This window comes from Athene noctua, chromosome 6, assembly GCF_965140245.1.
Source record: "Athene noctua chromosome 6, bAthNoc1.hap1.1, whole genome shotgun sequence".
NCBI classification, from domain to species: domain Eukaryota; kingdom Metazoa; phylum Chordata; class Aves; order Strigiformes; family Strigidae; genus Athene; species Athene noctua.
In genome coordinates, this window is record NC_134042.1 from 35,244,790 (window position 1) to 35,258,911 (window position 14,122).

At 40.8% G+C, this 14,122-nt stretch overlaps 1 protein-coding gene across 2 annotated transcripts in view; it reads left to right on the forward strand.

The window, feature by feature from the left end:
* The window catches only part of SLC24A4 (solute carrier family 24 member 4), a 95,591-nt gene that overhangs the window by 60,884 nt on the left and 20,585 nt on the right, over positions 1 to 14,122 (forward strand). The window contains exons 6-11 of one of the 2 annotated variants that reach the window (XM_074909244.1): positions 3,712 to 3,815; positions 4,564 to 4,638; positions 5,660 to 5,685; positions 6,372 to 6,425; positions 7,485 to 7,627; positions 12,450 to 12,619. In XM_074909244.1, coding sequence (XP_074765345.1) covers positions 3,712 to 3,815; positions 4,564 to 4,638; positions 5,660 to 5,685; positions 6,372 to 6,425; positions 7,485 to 7,627; positions 12,450 to 12,619 — 572 coding nt within the window. The remainder of the gene's footprint in view (positions 1 to 3,711; positions 3,816 to 4,563; positions 4,639 to 5,659; positions 5,686 to 6,371; positions 6,426 to 7,484; positions 7,628 to 12,449; positions 12,620 to 14,122) is intronic. The other variant, XM_074909246.1, reaches the window with a different exon arrangement.

Genomic DNA, 14,122 nt, shown 5'->3' on the forward strand with positions numbered 1-14,122 from the left:
TTACGCTGATAGAGAAGGGGGAAAGCAGCAAATTTCATAGATACATAGAATCATAGAATAGTTTGGGTTGAAAGGGACCTTTAAAGATCATATAGTCCAAGCCCTCTGCAATGAGCAGGGACATCTTCAACTAGATCAGGTTGCTCAGAGCCCTGACTAGCCTGACCTTGAATGTTTCCAGGAATGGGGTATCTACCACCTCTCTGGGCAACCTGTTCTAGTTTGTCATCACCCTCATTGTAAAAAATTTCTTCTTTATAGCTAGCCTAAATCTACCCTCTTTTAGTTTAAACCGTTATCTCTTGTCCTATTGCAACAGGTGCTACTAAAAGGTTTGTCTCCATCTTCCTTGTAAACCCACTTTAAGTATTGAAAAGCCTCAATAAGGTCTCCCTGGAGCCTTCTCTTCTCCAGGCTGAACAACCCCAACTCTCTCAGCCTTTCTTCACAGGAGAAGCGCTCCAGCCCTCTGATCATTTCTGTGGTCCTCTTGTGGACCTCCTCCAACAGGTCCGTGTCTTTCCTGTGCTGAGGGCTCCAGAGCTGAATCACAGCACTCCAGGTGAGGTCTCACAAGAGCGGAGTAGAGGGGCAGAATCACCTCCCTCAACCTTTTGGCCATGCTTCTTTTGATGCAGAATATGGTTCGCTTTTTGAGCTGTGAGCGCACATTGCTGACTCGTGTCCAGCTTTTCATCCACCAGTACCTGAAAGTCCTTCTCCACAGAGCTGCTCTTAATCCCTTTATCCCCTAGCCTGTGTTGATTCTAAGGTTTACCCTGTCCCATGTGCAGGACCCTGCACTTGGCGTTGTTGAACTTCATGAGGTTCACATGGGCCCACTTCTCGAGTTTGTCCAGGTACTTCTGGATGACATCCTGTCTCTAAGGCATGTCAACCACACCGCTCAGCTTGGTGACATCTGCAAACTTGCTGAGGGTGCACTCAATTGCCCTGTCTATGTTGCTGATGAAGATACTAAACAGTAATTGTCCCAGTATGGACTCTTGAGGGACATCACTCATCACCAATCTCCATGTGAACATTGAGCTGTTGACTACTACCCTAGTAGATGCAGCCATCTAACCAATTCCTCATCCACTGAACAGTCCACCCATTACATCTATATCTCTCCAGTTTAGAGAGAGGGATGTTGTGGAGGGCCATGTCAAAAGCCTTACAGAAGTCCAGACAGATGACATCCATAGCTCTTCCCTCATCCACTGATGTAGTCACTCCATCACAGGAGGCCACTAGGTTGGTCAGGCAAGACTTGCCCATGGTGAAGCCATGCTGGCTGTTTTAAATCACTTCCCTTTCTTCCATGTGCCTTAGCATAGCTTCTAGGATCTGTTCCATGATCTTCCCAGACACAGAGGTGAGGCTGACAGCAGGTCGGTAGTTCCAAGGGTGCTCATTTCTACCCTTTTTAAAAATGGGTGCAATGTTTCCCTTTTTCCAGTCACGAGGGACTTCACCTGACTGCCATCACTTTTCAAATATGGAGGGTGGCTTGGCAACTATATCAGCCAGTTCCTTCAGGACTCTGGGATGCATCTCACCAGATCCCATAGTCTTAGTATGTTCAGGTTCCTCAGGTGGTCACAAACCTGATCTTCTCTTACAGTGGGAGGGACTTTGATCCCACAGTCCCTGTCTTGCAGTCCATCCACTTGAGAGGTATAGGAAGAGAGGTTGACTGTGGAGACTGGGGCAAAAAAAGTGTTGAGTACCTCAGTCTTCTCCTTGTCCATTTTAACTAGTTTGCCAGTCTTGCTCACTGAAGGGGTACACTTTCTTTGACCTTCCTTTTCTTGCTGACATACCGGTAGAAGCCCTTCTTATTGTTCTTTGTGTGTCTTGCCAAGTTCATCTACAGCCATGCCTTGGCCTGCCTGACCCCATCCCTGCCAGCCAGGCAGCATCCCTACACTATTCCCAGGATACCTGTCCCTTCTTCCACTGCCTGTACATTTCCTTCTTGACCTTTAGTTTGACCAGTAGGTCTTGACTCATCCATGCCCGTCTCTTGCCTTCCATTCCTGATTTCCTACACCTGGGGATCAAGAGCTCTTGCACTCTATGGAAAGCGACCTTAAAGATCTGCCAACTCTGTTCTCCTCCCGTCCCTGAGGGCAGTTTCCCAGGGGCCCTAATGACCCTCTGCTTGAATGGCTGGAAGTGTGCTTTCCTAAAATCCAGGGTCCTGACTTGACTTTTCACCTGACCTGTATCCCTCAGGACTGAGAGCTCCACCAGTGCATGATCACTGCAGCCCAAGCTGCCTCCAGTCTTCATGTCACCAATTAGCTCACTTGTGTGGGTGACCAACAGGTCCAGTATCACATTCCCTCTGGTAGGGCTGTCTGCTACCTGGCTTAAGAAGTTATCCTCAATGCGCTCCAGGAGTCTCCTGAATTGTCTACAGCTTGCCATGCTACTTCTCTAGCAGATGTTGGACGGTTGAAGTCCCCCAGCGGGGTGAGAACCTGTGAGCATGGTGCCTTCCGTAGCTGGAGTAAGGAAGCCTCATCAGTAGGCTCCCCTTGATCGGGCGGCCTGTAGTAGACACCAACCACAAGGTTTTCTTTGTTGCCTCAGCTCTAATTCTTACCCATAAGCTTTCAACCTGCTCGTAGGTATTCTTCAGAGACAGCTCTTCATAATCTATCCATTTCTTGATGTAGAGGGCAACCCCTCCGCCCCTCTTCCCTCACCTGTCCCTTCTGAACAGCCTGTAGACATTGATAGCCACGCTCCAACCATGGGATTTGTCCCACCAAGTTTCAGTAATGTCAACTACATCATAGGTTTCTAGCAGCATGGTGGCTTAAATTTGGTGAATCTGTCTTTAGTAAAGCTTTAGTAGGCTTTCTGTTACTATACTGACATTTTTACAAACTTTAGGGAAATACAGTCTGAAGGAATGCACTATAACCTCATGTCCAACTTAGTAAAAAACAGCAAGTGTAAGCCTTTAAGGCTCCCTTTAGCAGAAGTTTTACAGTACAAGTAGATACAGCTCTGTAGTGCATTCATGTTATCTTTGGTTCTGTCTCAGTGCTGAAGGTTACATTAGATAATCCCTGGAGGTCCACTCCAGCCATTAATTTTTGTCATTCTGATGCAGTTATGTTACAGATAGATACCTGAGGGGTTCAGTACTAAGGGAAACCTGAAAGTCGGTGCTAGAACAGGTTAAACCTGAATGCTGGTTCTCTGTTCGAGCCAGAAGGCACACATTACTGCACCGAAAGTGGCTACCAGTTTTTTAAGGGAAGAAACTCTTGCTCCCCTGAGACATTGCAAGGAAGAACACACTAAGTATTAAGGTTACTGTGCTTTATTATACTGTTTGAAATTAATTCTATGCTCCTGATGTGATGAGATATTTTATACTCATTTTAATGGATTACTGCACCACTAAAAACCAAGCTGTGAAATATAGAACTTACTAGAGAACTAGCTAGCTAAGAAATCACTTAGTTCAATAAAAATATATATGTAGAGATGTTAAGCCAAAAATGAGGAGCTGCTAGCTAGACTAAAAGCACAAAATATTCCACAGAGACACGAACATTTATTTTGAAACATATTTTGGTTAAACTTTCAAACGACCTCTTATTCTCAGATAGTACATATTCTAAGTAGTTGTCTGTGACCTAAAATAAAACGACAGAGGTAATAATGCACGTTCTGCTCCCTCTGCAGGTGTATTTATCACTCATGGAGATGTAGGAGTAGGGACCATTGTTGGTTCAGCAGTTTTCAACATCCTCTGCATTATTGGTGTCTGTGGAATGTTCGCAGGACAGGTTAGTAAGATACTTACCTTTATGGTGTTTAATTGCTTACAATTTAGGGGTTTCTGTGAGCAAACGTAAAAATAATTAAAAAAAAAAAAGAGTATTAGCCAAAACCAAAAAATGAGCTAGCATTGTGAAAAATGTCAGATGTTGGAAAGAATTTACAAATGCTTTACAAATAGCAAATGTTTCCAAAAAGTTCAGCTGTAGTTTCAGCACTCTGAACATGTAGCATACAGAGGAAACTGATTCCGGTTCCTCTTCCTGCAATACTGTGTTCACAGTCAGCTGATCAGTGGCATCTGCTAATTCTTCCTTGTACTGACAGTGATCAAAGAATCTAGGACACAAGCATCAGATTTGTTCCATCTACTCAGTAGATGGTTAGACTGTGTATCATATTTTTTGAAGTATGAAGTTGGATACATCCACAAACATAATGAAGTGGGAACCGTTGCTTTGCTGCAGCACAATGAATGGTACTTTACAATTGAAATTTTGACCAATTAAAATATCATTAGTAAGAAATGTATTTCATTAATGGAAATTTCTATATGATTTTTTATTACTGGTGGTTATTATAGATCCATTGTCTAACAGACTGATATGTCTTCCTGTTAGCATAAAACTGTGATTGGTACCAGAATCATCGCTAATAATAATTCTGCTCGCAAACCTAAGTGATTGCAAGATAGAGGCTTTTGTTTTGTCTTTAAAATCACATGTTTTTGTTGGCTGAAGGTGCGATATTTTTCAGGTGGTTTGTCTCACCCAGTGGGCTGTGTTCCGGGACTCTGTGTACTACACGATATCTGTGATTGTACTTATTGTTGTAAGTAGTTCTCTTACCAATAAATGTGTTTCATTGCTTGAATTTTTGGAGGGCCAGCCTGCTAACCCTTGATAGACACTGGTACAAAATTATTTTCATAGCTAGTTCTAGTGACATCTGGAAGTGTGCGCTCATCTCCACAATATGGTCCAAATATGAAAACTTCATGCAGTCCCACAGAATATGTGTCCATCAAGTCCATCCATGTCCATTCATTTTCTACCTACAGCCTGTAAAGTTCTGCAGGCTCGCAGGCTACTGTTACGCAGTGCAGTTAGCACTCTTTTCTGATCTAGGGGGCTGCTTGTTGTGGAGATGAAAAATTTTGAGCTGCACTTGTATTTTAAATAGGGAAGATGGCTGTTTCTTGCTTCTGCACAGTAATTTTGTTTCACAGATTCTGGGTAAATTTTTCTATGTAGAGCATAGGTGAGATACCACTATGTTCATGCAGAGAAGTGTGCGCTCTAGAACATACACATTTACTGTATCTAGTGGTAAGAATCCACTTAGTTTGTTTTGTAATAAATATGGATCACTAACTACCCATTCAGTTATAGGAGTTACATAGGGTGGAGAAAAATGTGTATAATCATTTGGCCTAAGAGCAGCTGCCTTTTCTGCTAAACCTAGTCTAGCTGTTAAAAGGACTCAGAGCTAGGCCTCCTCAGAATACATGACTCTGCTGTCATTTACACAGCACAGCGTGTTGTATATACATGTGTGCATATCTGTCTGTCTGTCACATGCTCACACTGCTTTACTAAATAGTGTTTATAACAGTCACTGAGAGGGATCCAAGCCTCGTTCACGAGGTTTGTGCTTTTGTGAGCGGCACAATCCATACAGTGAAAGTTCTGGTTAGAAAGGGACAAAACTCAAGTAGCTTATGGCTAGATGTGACTGATATTTATTATATTACATTATATATGTTATTATATATTAAATAAATTTGACTGTTTTTCAAGACAGATCAGAGAAATGGTCGATTTATGTCTTTTCTTTTTTTTCCTCCTTCTAGTTCATATATGATGAGGAAATAGAATGGTAAGTTGTGGAAATTATTCCCTGCAGTCCTGTATTTGCCATGAGACTGATCAGTAAATAGAGTTGCAGTGTAATTAGCTTTCATTCATACATGCTGGGAGTATCAGCTGGATTTGACAACTAGGAAATCCTGTGTATTTTCTTTGGTTATATTTTTTCTGATGATCAAGGAAAACTAAAAGAAAACTTAAGAACCTGGAAACATTAACAAAGTAAATGGGCTATATGTAAGGCCTGAAGACTCACATGTGCAGACAGGGTAACCCAAAGTTCTGCTGCTCTGATTCTGACTGCTAACATTTATGGGAATGCTAGGTGTCCTGCAGAACAGTCTGAGGTGGGATCCTTGTGAAAGGTCATAAGCAGCTTCTAAAAGACTCCTCTCAAAGTGCTTGGCCTGTGCTTCAGCACTGAAATGACAAAAGGCCTTGGCATTATGATCATCAGAAGGTAGCTATGGTTTCAGTCTGAATAGCACATTTCTGAACTTTTATATTTGCATATTTATTGGAACTTGAGAGTCTGCTTTCCCTTCATTTTGCTGAGACGCCATCTAATCTTAATGATGTGAATCCTGTGTACACAGATGTGACTTGTACTAGATGTTTAATGCACACTCCTACATAAAACTTATAAAGCATACAGCTTTTTGACCTTTTAACACTTTTTCTTTCTGTCTTTTTGAGGTGGGAAAGCCTTGTACTCATCATTATGTATTCCTTCTACATCCTTATCATGAAGTAAGTGCTTTTCTCCTCTGTATGCCCTTCAGATGTTAACTCACCATCATTATTTTGGTGTGGTTTTGTCCTTGGCCTTCCTGCTGAGGACAATACACCCAGTTACGTTTCTGTGTAAGATTCCTTGCTTTTTCATGCTTAATCAGTTTCACTCTAGATTTGTGCTTAGTCAACCACAAATATTTTCATGCATCCTTTTCACAGTGCAGTGTAGAGTAGCTTTCAGAAAAAGTTGAGAGAAAATGTCACTTACGCAGAGATATATGGAAATAGTCCACTGGGTACTCTCAATTGTAAGCACACAGCATGTCAGCTATTACACATACTTTGTAACTTCTGGAGAACAAGATCAAGGAACATTAGACAGGCTGCTAAGCATGTATTTATCTTCAGACCCTCTCATACCAGATTGTATGACATCCTTCTGTAGTGTCACTGCCTCTGACAGAAGAGTCAGAGGTCTGACTGTTACTGCAAGGTTCTGTAAGTCCACCCTTCTACCACAAGTTGCTCAGACTTATCCTTTGGTGCCCTTCCCTCACAAATCACCCTTTTTGGAACTTCATCCTCCCTTTTCTCCTACATCAGGGTCTTAGCAGAGTTCATTGACAGCCAGCCCTCTTAGATCCCACCCTAGTGCTAAAACAGATGCATTCTTTCTTTAGAGGGGTATGGTCAACAGTCCCAGAAGTGCTCAAGCACTTGCCATGGGGAACACAGTACTGAGAGAAACAGTGAAGTGAATTGCAAGCTGATGCAGGAGGAAAGAAGCTGTTGTATAGTGAATGTCCTGCTCCAAAATCCACACCTTCAGTGTATTGCTTTCACTAAATCTGCTCTAGTGTCTTTTTGCAGTTTGCCATATTGCATGAGAGATAGGTGCAGCCCTTGCTTTCTTATCAGCTGGCCGCTGAATTGGATAGTCCTTTCTTTTAACTTCCTCATGTCAGACAAAATGCATCTAGGCTTTACTGCTTGCCTGCATAAGTTAGGCACTTAAAAGTTTCATGAGGAAATGCAACAGTCCAACCTTTTCAAATCTTTCCTTTGCATTTTCAGGTACAATATGAAGATGCAAAATTTCTTCACCCTTAAAAGCAAGAATGTTGGAAATGGTGACACAGTCAACAATGAGCTGGAAGATGGTAATAAATGTTATGCCTCTAGTTGTGATGACCCATCCATTCCATTACTATGGAAAGGTAAGGCTGAGCAGACAGGACTTGGAAAAAGAGTAGTTCACAGGATATCCTTTTTATTTCTTTAATGTGGATCAAAAGAATGTTGCTATTCAATCATAAGCAGGAATTTTTATTGAGTTAACTTGACAATTCAGCAGTCAGACTGCCAGATGAAAAAACCCCAATCAAAAATTTGTTTGATATTCTGAAAACAAGCTGCTTTGCACATTGGCAATTTTTCTCCCTTTTTATCTCCTTTTCAGTGATGAGCTACAACACTGTGATTTTTTTTTTTTTTTTTTTTTTTTTTTCCAGAAAGAAGGTAATTTACATTCCAAAAATTAGTTTGGAGCTAGAAGCTGAGACTTGGGTGTTGAAGGAAAGGACAGTGGCAGATTAGTGGGAAAAAGGGATTATGTGTTGAGTTCAGATCCTCAGAAGACTGGCTTTCACGTGCCTAAATAGCTCTGCATACATTGCCAACCAGATACGTAAAATTGAGAAATGCAGGTTCTTTGCTTTCTGTATCTTTGTCATAAAGGGGAAGAAGATGATACCCAGCTTCTGGTACTGAAGGTAAGCAAACATACCTGGGTATTTGGGGCTTTTTTGTAAGCCTGTTTTTATCATTGTCTTATCCCTTTTCTCTTCCACTCTGTTCTCTGTAGAGCAAAATCATTCCTACCTTCAAAGCACAAACCATATAATTTGATGAGCTCTTGGGCTACTCTTAACAAGTGAGGTCTCCTTGCTTTGTTCTTTGCAAATATCTCTTATTCTAGAAGACTGAGCTCAGCAGCAATATAGGTGGCATTTGGAAAGGTCCTCATGTAGTAAGAAATAGTGGCAAACGGGAATTTAGAGCAGCCTCGGAGAATTTAGCTCTTTTCTGCTTTTAGTGGTTAGGCTGGGATATCTTCAAGGTAGGTACTGTCACTTAATACAGGTTTATGCAGTGACACTGTTACTCTGGTCTCAGATACGATGTTTAGACAATAGTTTAACAGAGATTTAAAATTACTTCCATAGGACTTTGTAGCATAATTAAATGAAGATGCCTTTGAAATACTTTGATATCATTTGACAATGAATTTTTGTGAATATTGGCTATGGTATAGTAAAGTCTGTCACTTGTATGGGGAGCTACGTACATACAAGGTTCAGAGTATACCCTCTAGGGCAGTTGTTACTGATGTATTCAAGTGGGGCCACAGGAAAAGGGTGATCCGGTGAAAGAAACAGGTATTAGTGGTTTTTACTTCTGAGGCATTTGTTGTGTTTTGATGTCATCTCCCCACATGCTCTCCTCTGTAGGCACTGTGTGGTAAAGAGATGATAGCACAGAGTGCTTGCCTGTCCAGCTATTTCCTTTTCAGGAAATGTGAAGACTATTTGATGCTTTTGGAGAACATGCAGGACCTTTAGGAAAAGGAGCGAGAAAACTAATAAAAACCTGAACTCATGAGGATGGTGTCTCCACTAGAAACTGTCCACAGCAGGTGCTTCTCCAGTTTCCCTCAAAGATGTACTGAGACTGCAGTGTCAGTCAGATTCCCTTTGCCTTCTCCAGCACCCATTACACAAGTAAATGCTGCGTTGGAGGGACCATTGTTCAAAGTGTGAGAGTGTAGTAGGTACCACAGGCAAACCTATCTAGCAAGAGAGAGGACACCAAGAAGAGATTAAGGAGGGTTTGGAGTGAGCAGTGGGAGAGGAGGATAGCAGTGTTAGCCTAGCTGCTTTGTAGATGGGTGCTTTATGTGTCAAGAAGCTGTCCTAGAAAACCATCACTTGGCTGTCTGTTGCATCTCCCTCCTGTTGAGTCAAAATATGCTGTGACCTATCAGTGACTCGCTGTTGACACTTGGCTGGCTTCACAAGCTGAGATGCACCTTCCCCAGCAGCAGCTTTCAGAAACAGGAGCACAGATAGTAACAGGTAGAGAACTAGAGTTGGCCTCTGCCTTACCTCCAGCCAGAGGTTAGCAAGTTTCAGAATCCACTGAAAAACCTCCCTTGGCTTCACCAAGGTGTAGGTCTAAACTTAATTCCATTTTCCACTGGAGTAAAGTCTGATTACTTCCCCAAAAAAAGAATAGTTGCTTTGGGTGAGGAACTTTCTTCCTACCAAGGATAGTTAGTCGGTTGCTCAAGGTGTATATAGAAGGGGGCTGCACAGCTCTCTTTTACACCTGTAAGTTTTATTGCTTTCAAGAGCTTCCAATGGTACAATATGAAATCTTCCATTACTCACGTTTCATAGAGAAAAAGGACAGCTTCTCACCATAAGATAAATTCAGTTTCAAGGGCATGTTCTACACACATGGGTAAAGGTGAAATATTTGTATTTTGTGAATAATGGTTCTGTTTTAAAAGTAAAAACATGTGGCTCACTGCCCTTTGCTTTTATTATGTCGACCCAGATTTCCACCAGGTGGCATGGTTCGATTCCTGCCTAAAACCAGGTATTTGGAAAAAAGTGGGTTTCTGAGGGCCTGATCAGGAGTCAGCTAAAGTCAGCAAGAAGCTTTCTGTTGATTGTGACAGTGTTGTTGGTGATGACCCTTTGTGGTGAGAAGGAAGTTTAGGTAGTTTGTTAAAAGGAAAAGCTGTTCTCAGAAGATGTTTTTCTAAGGAATATCACAAAGGATAAGTAAAAAAGGATTTTCTCTGTCTCACATTTGCGAAAATCGATTTTACAGTTCTTAGGTGGAACCTGTTTGTACCATGTGCGGCCAAGGTGTGTATGTTTCTGGGCATAGGGAGTGAGACTGAAGAGCTGTTACAAAATATGAAACCAATGTGCTGCAATAAGTCAAAACAGCTGCAGTATATGGAGTGATGTATTCTACATCAGTGCTGAGGTTTTTTATCACGGTATTTCATCAAAGCTGAGTATGTTTGGTCACTGTCTCCTTACTGGTCTAAGAAACAGTTCCAGGGTAACTGCAGTGCTTCCATGTTTTTCATGACACGGTAAAATAAAGAGGCATTTTGGAGACTTCACTGGAGAAACTCACATGAGAGCAGTTAATCTGATGAGACTGTTAAAAAGATACGTGGCCTTTTTACCTTACCAGGATTACTGTCAAACATTTATTTTTGTCTAACTGAAGTAAAAATTAAGCTACTGTGGTTGAGTCCTCTTCTGTTGAGGACTGGTTCCTAGGTAACCTCTTCTGTGGGGATTGGTTCCTAGGGAGCTTGCCTGGCTATATATTCCTTCACAGAAAAGCTGCTACACTCTAATTGTAAGAGTTATTGGAATAGATGTGCTCCTTATTTGCATCATCAGCTGCAGTACTCAGCAAGGTTAATTTGTTTTAGATGTCTGGGCAGTGGGACAATAATTGCTCCTTTATGTTTACCACATGCACAATTTCTACTGGTTCTATTCTCCATTAGCAATATTGAGCTGTAAGACATGACTACAGAGTGGATTCTTTCAGTTGGGCATATTTATTTGTGAAACCAAAAGTCTCTTTATGACACTTCAGGTGACCCCAGTGTACTCATTGAAAACCCATTTTAGTGAAACAAAGCAAGATACTCAAATGCTAAAGGGTAAAAGATATAGCTATTTACTGGTGATTTACAGGCTTGCTAGATTTTTCTTGTTGAATGATAATGGAAAGATACATTTCTTCAAATTCAAATATGTTAGAAGATGCTTGAGACAGCAAAGCCTTTATTGCATGATGTGATTTACATGGATACATGGATCCAGTCTTTTTCCTGAAAAACAAAAATATTTCAATGCTCTAATAATGCAAAGAACACCCAATACAGACTTCTGTGTATTTAGAACAGGTCCATTTTAATTCCTTTGTTTGAGTTGAATGTTTTCTTAGTTTTTCTTTGCTTCCTGGCTGGAACCATGCACTAATAATTATCTTTCACTTCTACCTCCTAAATTCTCTTCCTCTTCTTAAAGTAAGTAATTTCATGCAAAAGGGGAGTGGGAGGGTGAAGCCAAACTAAGCAAAGCAGAAAACAAGCAGCAAAGATTTTTTTTTTTATTGTTTTTCTTCCCCTCCATACATATTATTACATGTAAGAATTAATACTACAGTCATATGCATATTTCCTGCCCTGCTTTCTAACACCACATGGGTATGTCTCCTGTCTGCTGAGCCTTGCTCTGCTTGCTATGTGTAGTCTGTAGCATTTATAAGAATATTGGTTTGTTGTTGAGCTCTGAAAGTCCTTGCCTGTACTTGTGTTGACTCCCAATATAATTTTGTCTGTGTTCTTAACGTGGTAGAACGAAACTCTTAACCTTGATACAAGTTCCTTTATTTTAACAAAAGCTTACTTATAACATACATTTGTTCTTGACAATTGTTTTTCATTGTTCCAAATCTTGTCATGTTAGAAATATTGATAATATTCTGTAAGAGTAAAGTGAAGATTTCCAAAAGGAGTGAGCAGAACTTTAGGGACTTCTGGATGTGCAGCACATTGATCCAATGGGATAGCTTTAAAGGTTTCAGGAGCACTGTCTACACTGCCACAGTGAAGGCTTACAAAACCATAGTGGGACATAAGAAAAGAAAACTGGTACTATAGCATAAACGGCTTGGTAAAAACTGCTCCCACTCATCTGAGAGTGGATTGGTCGCCACCTTAGCAGAATGAAATCCCTTTTCAGCATGTGATCTAAATGAAGTGCACAGCTGATGAGCAGATTAACCACGCTGCAGAACTACTACAGGAAAGTAATTCGTAAATTCAAGCATTCAGATGAATATTATGCTAACCTGAGCCTGAAAAGGATGACTCTGGGTGATGGGAAGGATGGTAAGATCAGTTCTGAAACTAACTCTGTCCATTGTGATCACTAGTGAAGGGGATGCAGCAGTATGGCAAAAACAGTGTTGTGATGGTGGATGAGATCATCTGCTCCAGCCCCCCTAAATACCGATTCCCTGAAGCTGGATTACGAATTATGATTACAAATAAGTTTGGACCACGCACCAGAATGCGAATGGCAAGCCGACTCATCATTAATGAGGTAGGTACATTAAGAAAACAATAAATGACTGTGAAGCAGAGGCATTGCCAAAGAGCCATGCTCATAGTGATCTGGAGTTTGGATTCTCCCATGGTGCTAGGGATGGGCTAGAACTATGTCTTTCTCTAGCAGCTATGTCACAGCAGATTTGAAGATGGATTCCCAGTTGGTGATGCTGCCTGTCTTAATGGGAGGGCAGTCATCAAGGCAGGACTCCCTCATCTCCCTGCCTGAAGATGTTCATTTCAGTGTGTGTACATGTGCACACTTGGATTTTACGTACAGCAGAATTGGTTTTGATCACTGCAAAACTTGTCAGGCTAAGGAAGGATAATGGACAGGGCAACCAAAGATCTGTTAGAACTGGTTTTATATTAGCAGCACATCAGGATCACATCAGATGTTTACCCTCTTTAGTCTTCAGTGTAGTCCTCAGCTCAAAATAAAAATGAACCAAAATATTTTCACAAGGGGAATTTGTCCTGGACAGTTTCAGTTAACTGTTACTTTGTCACCGCCACCTTGTATTACTTGTTTCATACCCTGCAGCTGAAGTGATAAGACTGGCCAAGTGACACTGTTCTGTGCTTGTATGAAGTACTTGGGATGAAATCTTCGGCCTGCCAACCCTGGCTTCTGTGAAGGCAGGACTTTATTCTTTGCTCCTTCCAATGTCAAGTATTAGAATTTTTTACTCTGGCAAATAAATTATTTCAGTAGTTTAGGAAATACAAGCTTTAGCAAGTGCCTAGAATTTGAACGTCATAACACAGTTCATGTGTCTGCCCAGCACTGTGATAAATAAAAGAAAGCATCAATAAGACTTTTGTAAAAAAAGTACAATTTAACGATAAAATAGGGAAATGTTTATTAGCAAGTCAGTTTGGTGGCATACAGTCAAGAGCAGAAGAGCAGATAGGGCACACAGCAGCAGTTGACTGTAGAAGTTCTGCTTTGAAGGCAATTCATTGATCAGAAGAAAATTCTTTCTTAATGGATATGTGCACAGATACTTGCTAGTTCAACATCTGCAAAAAAGCATTATCTAAAACAAAGAATTTTGGATCTATGTTCTTACGTATTCTCACTACCAAAGTTTTGCAAAGTATTCAGATATGATTTTTCTCTGTTTTTAACTGCGGTGTGTTAATACTAGTTTCATAATTTTTTTGCATACTGTACAGTTATTTTATTTTTCCAAGGCATTTCAGAGCAATTTTTAGGAAGTTGCAACAATTTGTCATGAAAGAGAGAAAACTTATTGACCCTGCGTTTTCTCATCTAATGAACTAAAAATATTTATTTTTTTATAAAAGTACAAAATTACTGCTACATCTCATATTCTCCAGTGTATTAATGGGTATATATACTGATGTTTAAAATCCATTCCTGTAATTGTTGTACTATGTATTGGAACTGTAGCAGCCTTACACATGGCTGCAGGGCCAGTTATGAGCTCTGTGGAAGTATATAATTGGACAAGGGCAACAGGGATTAGTATTG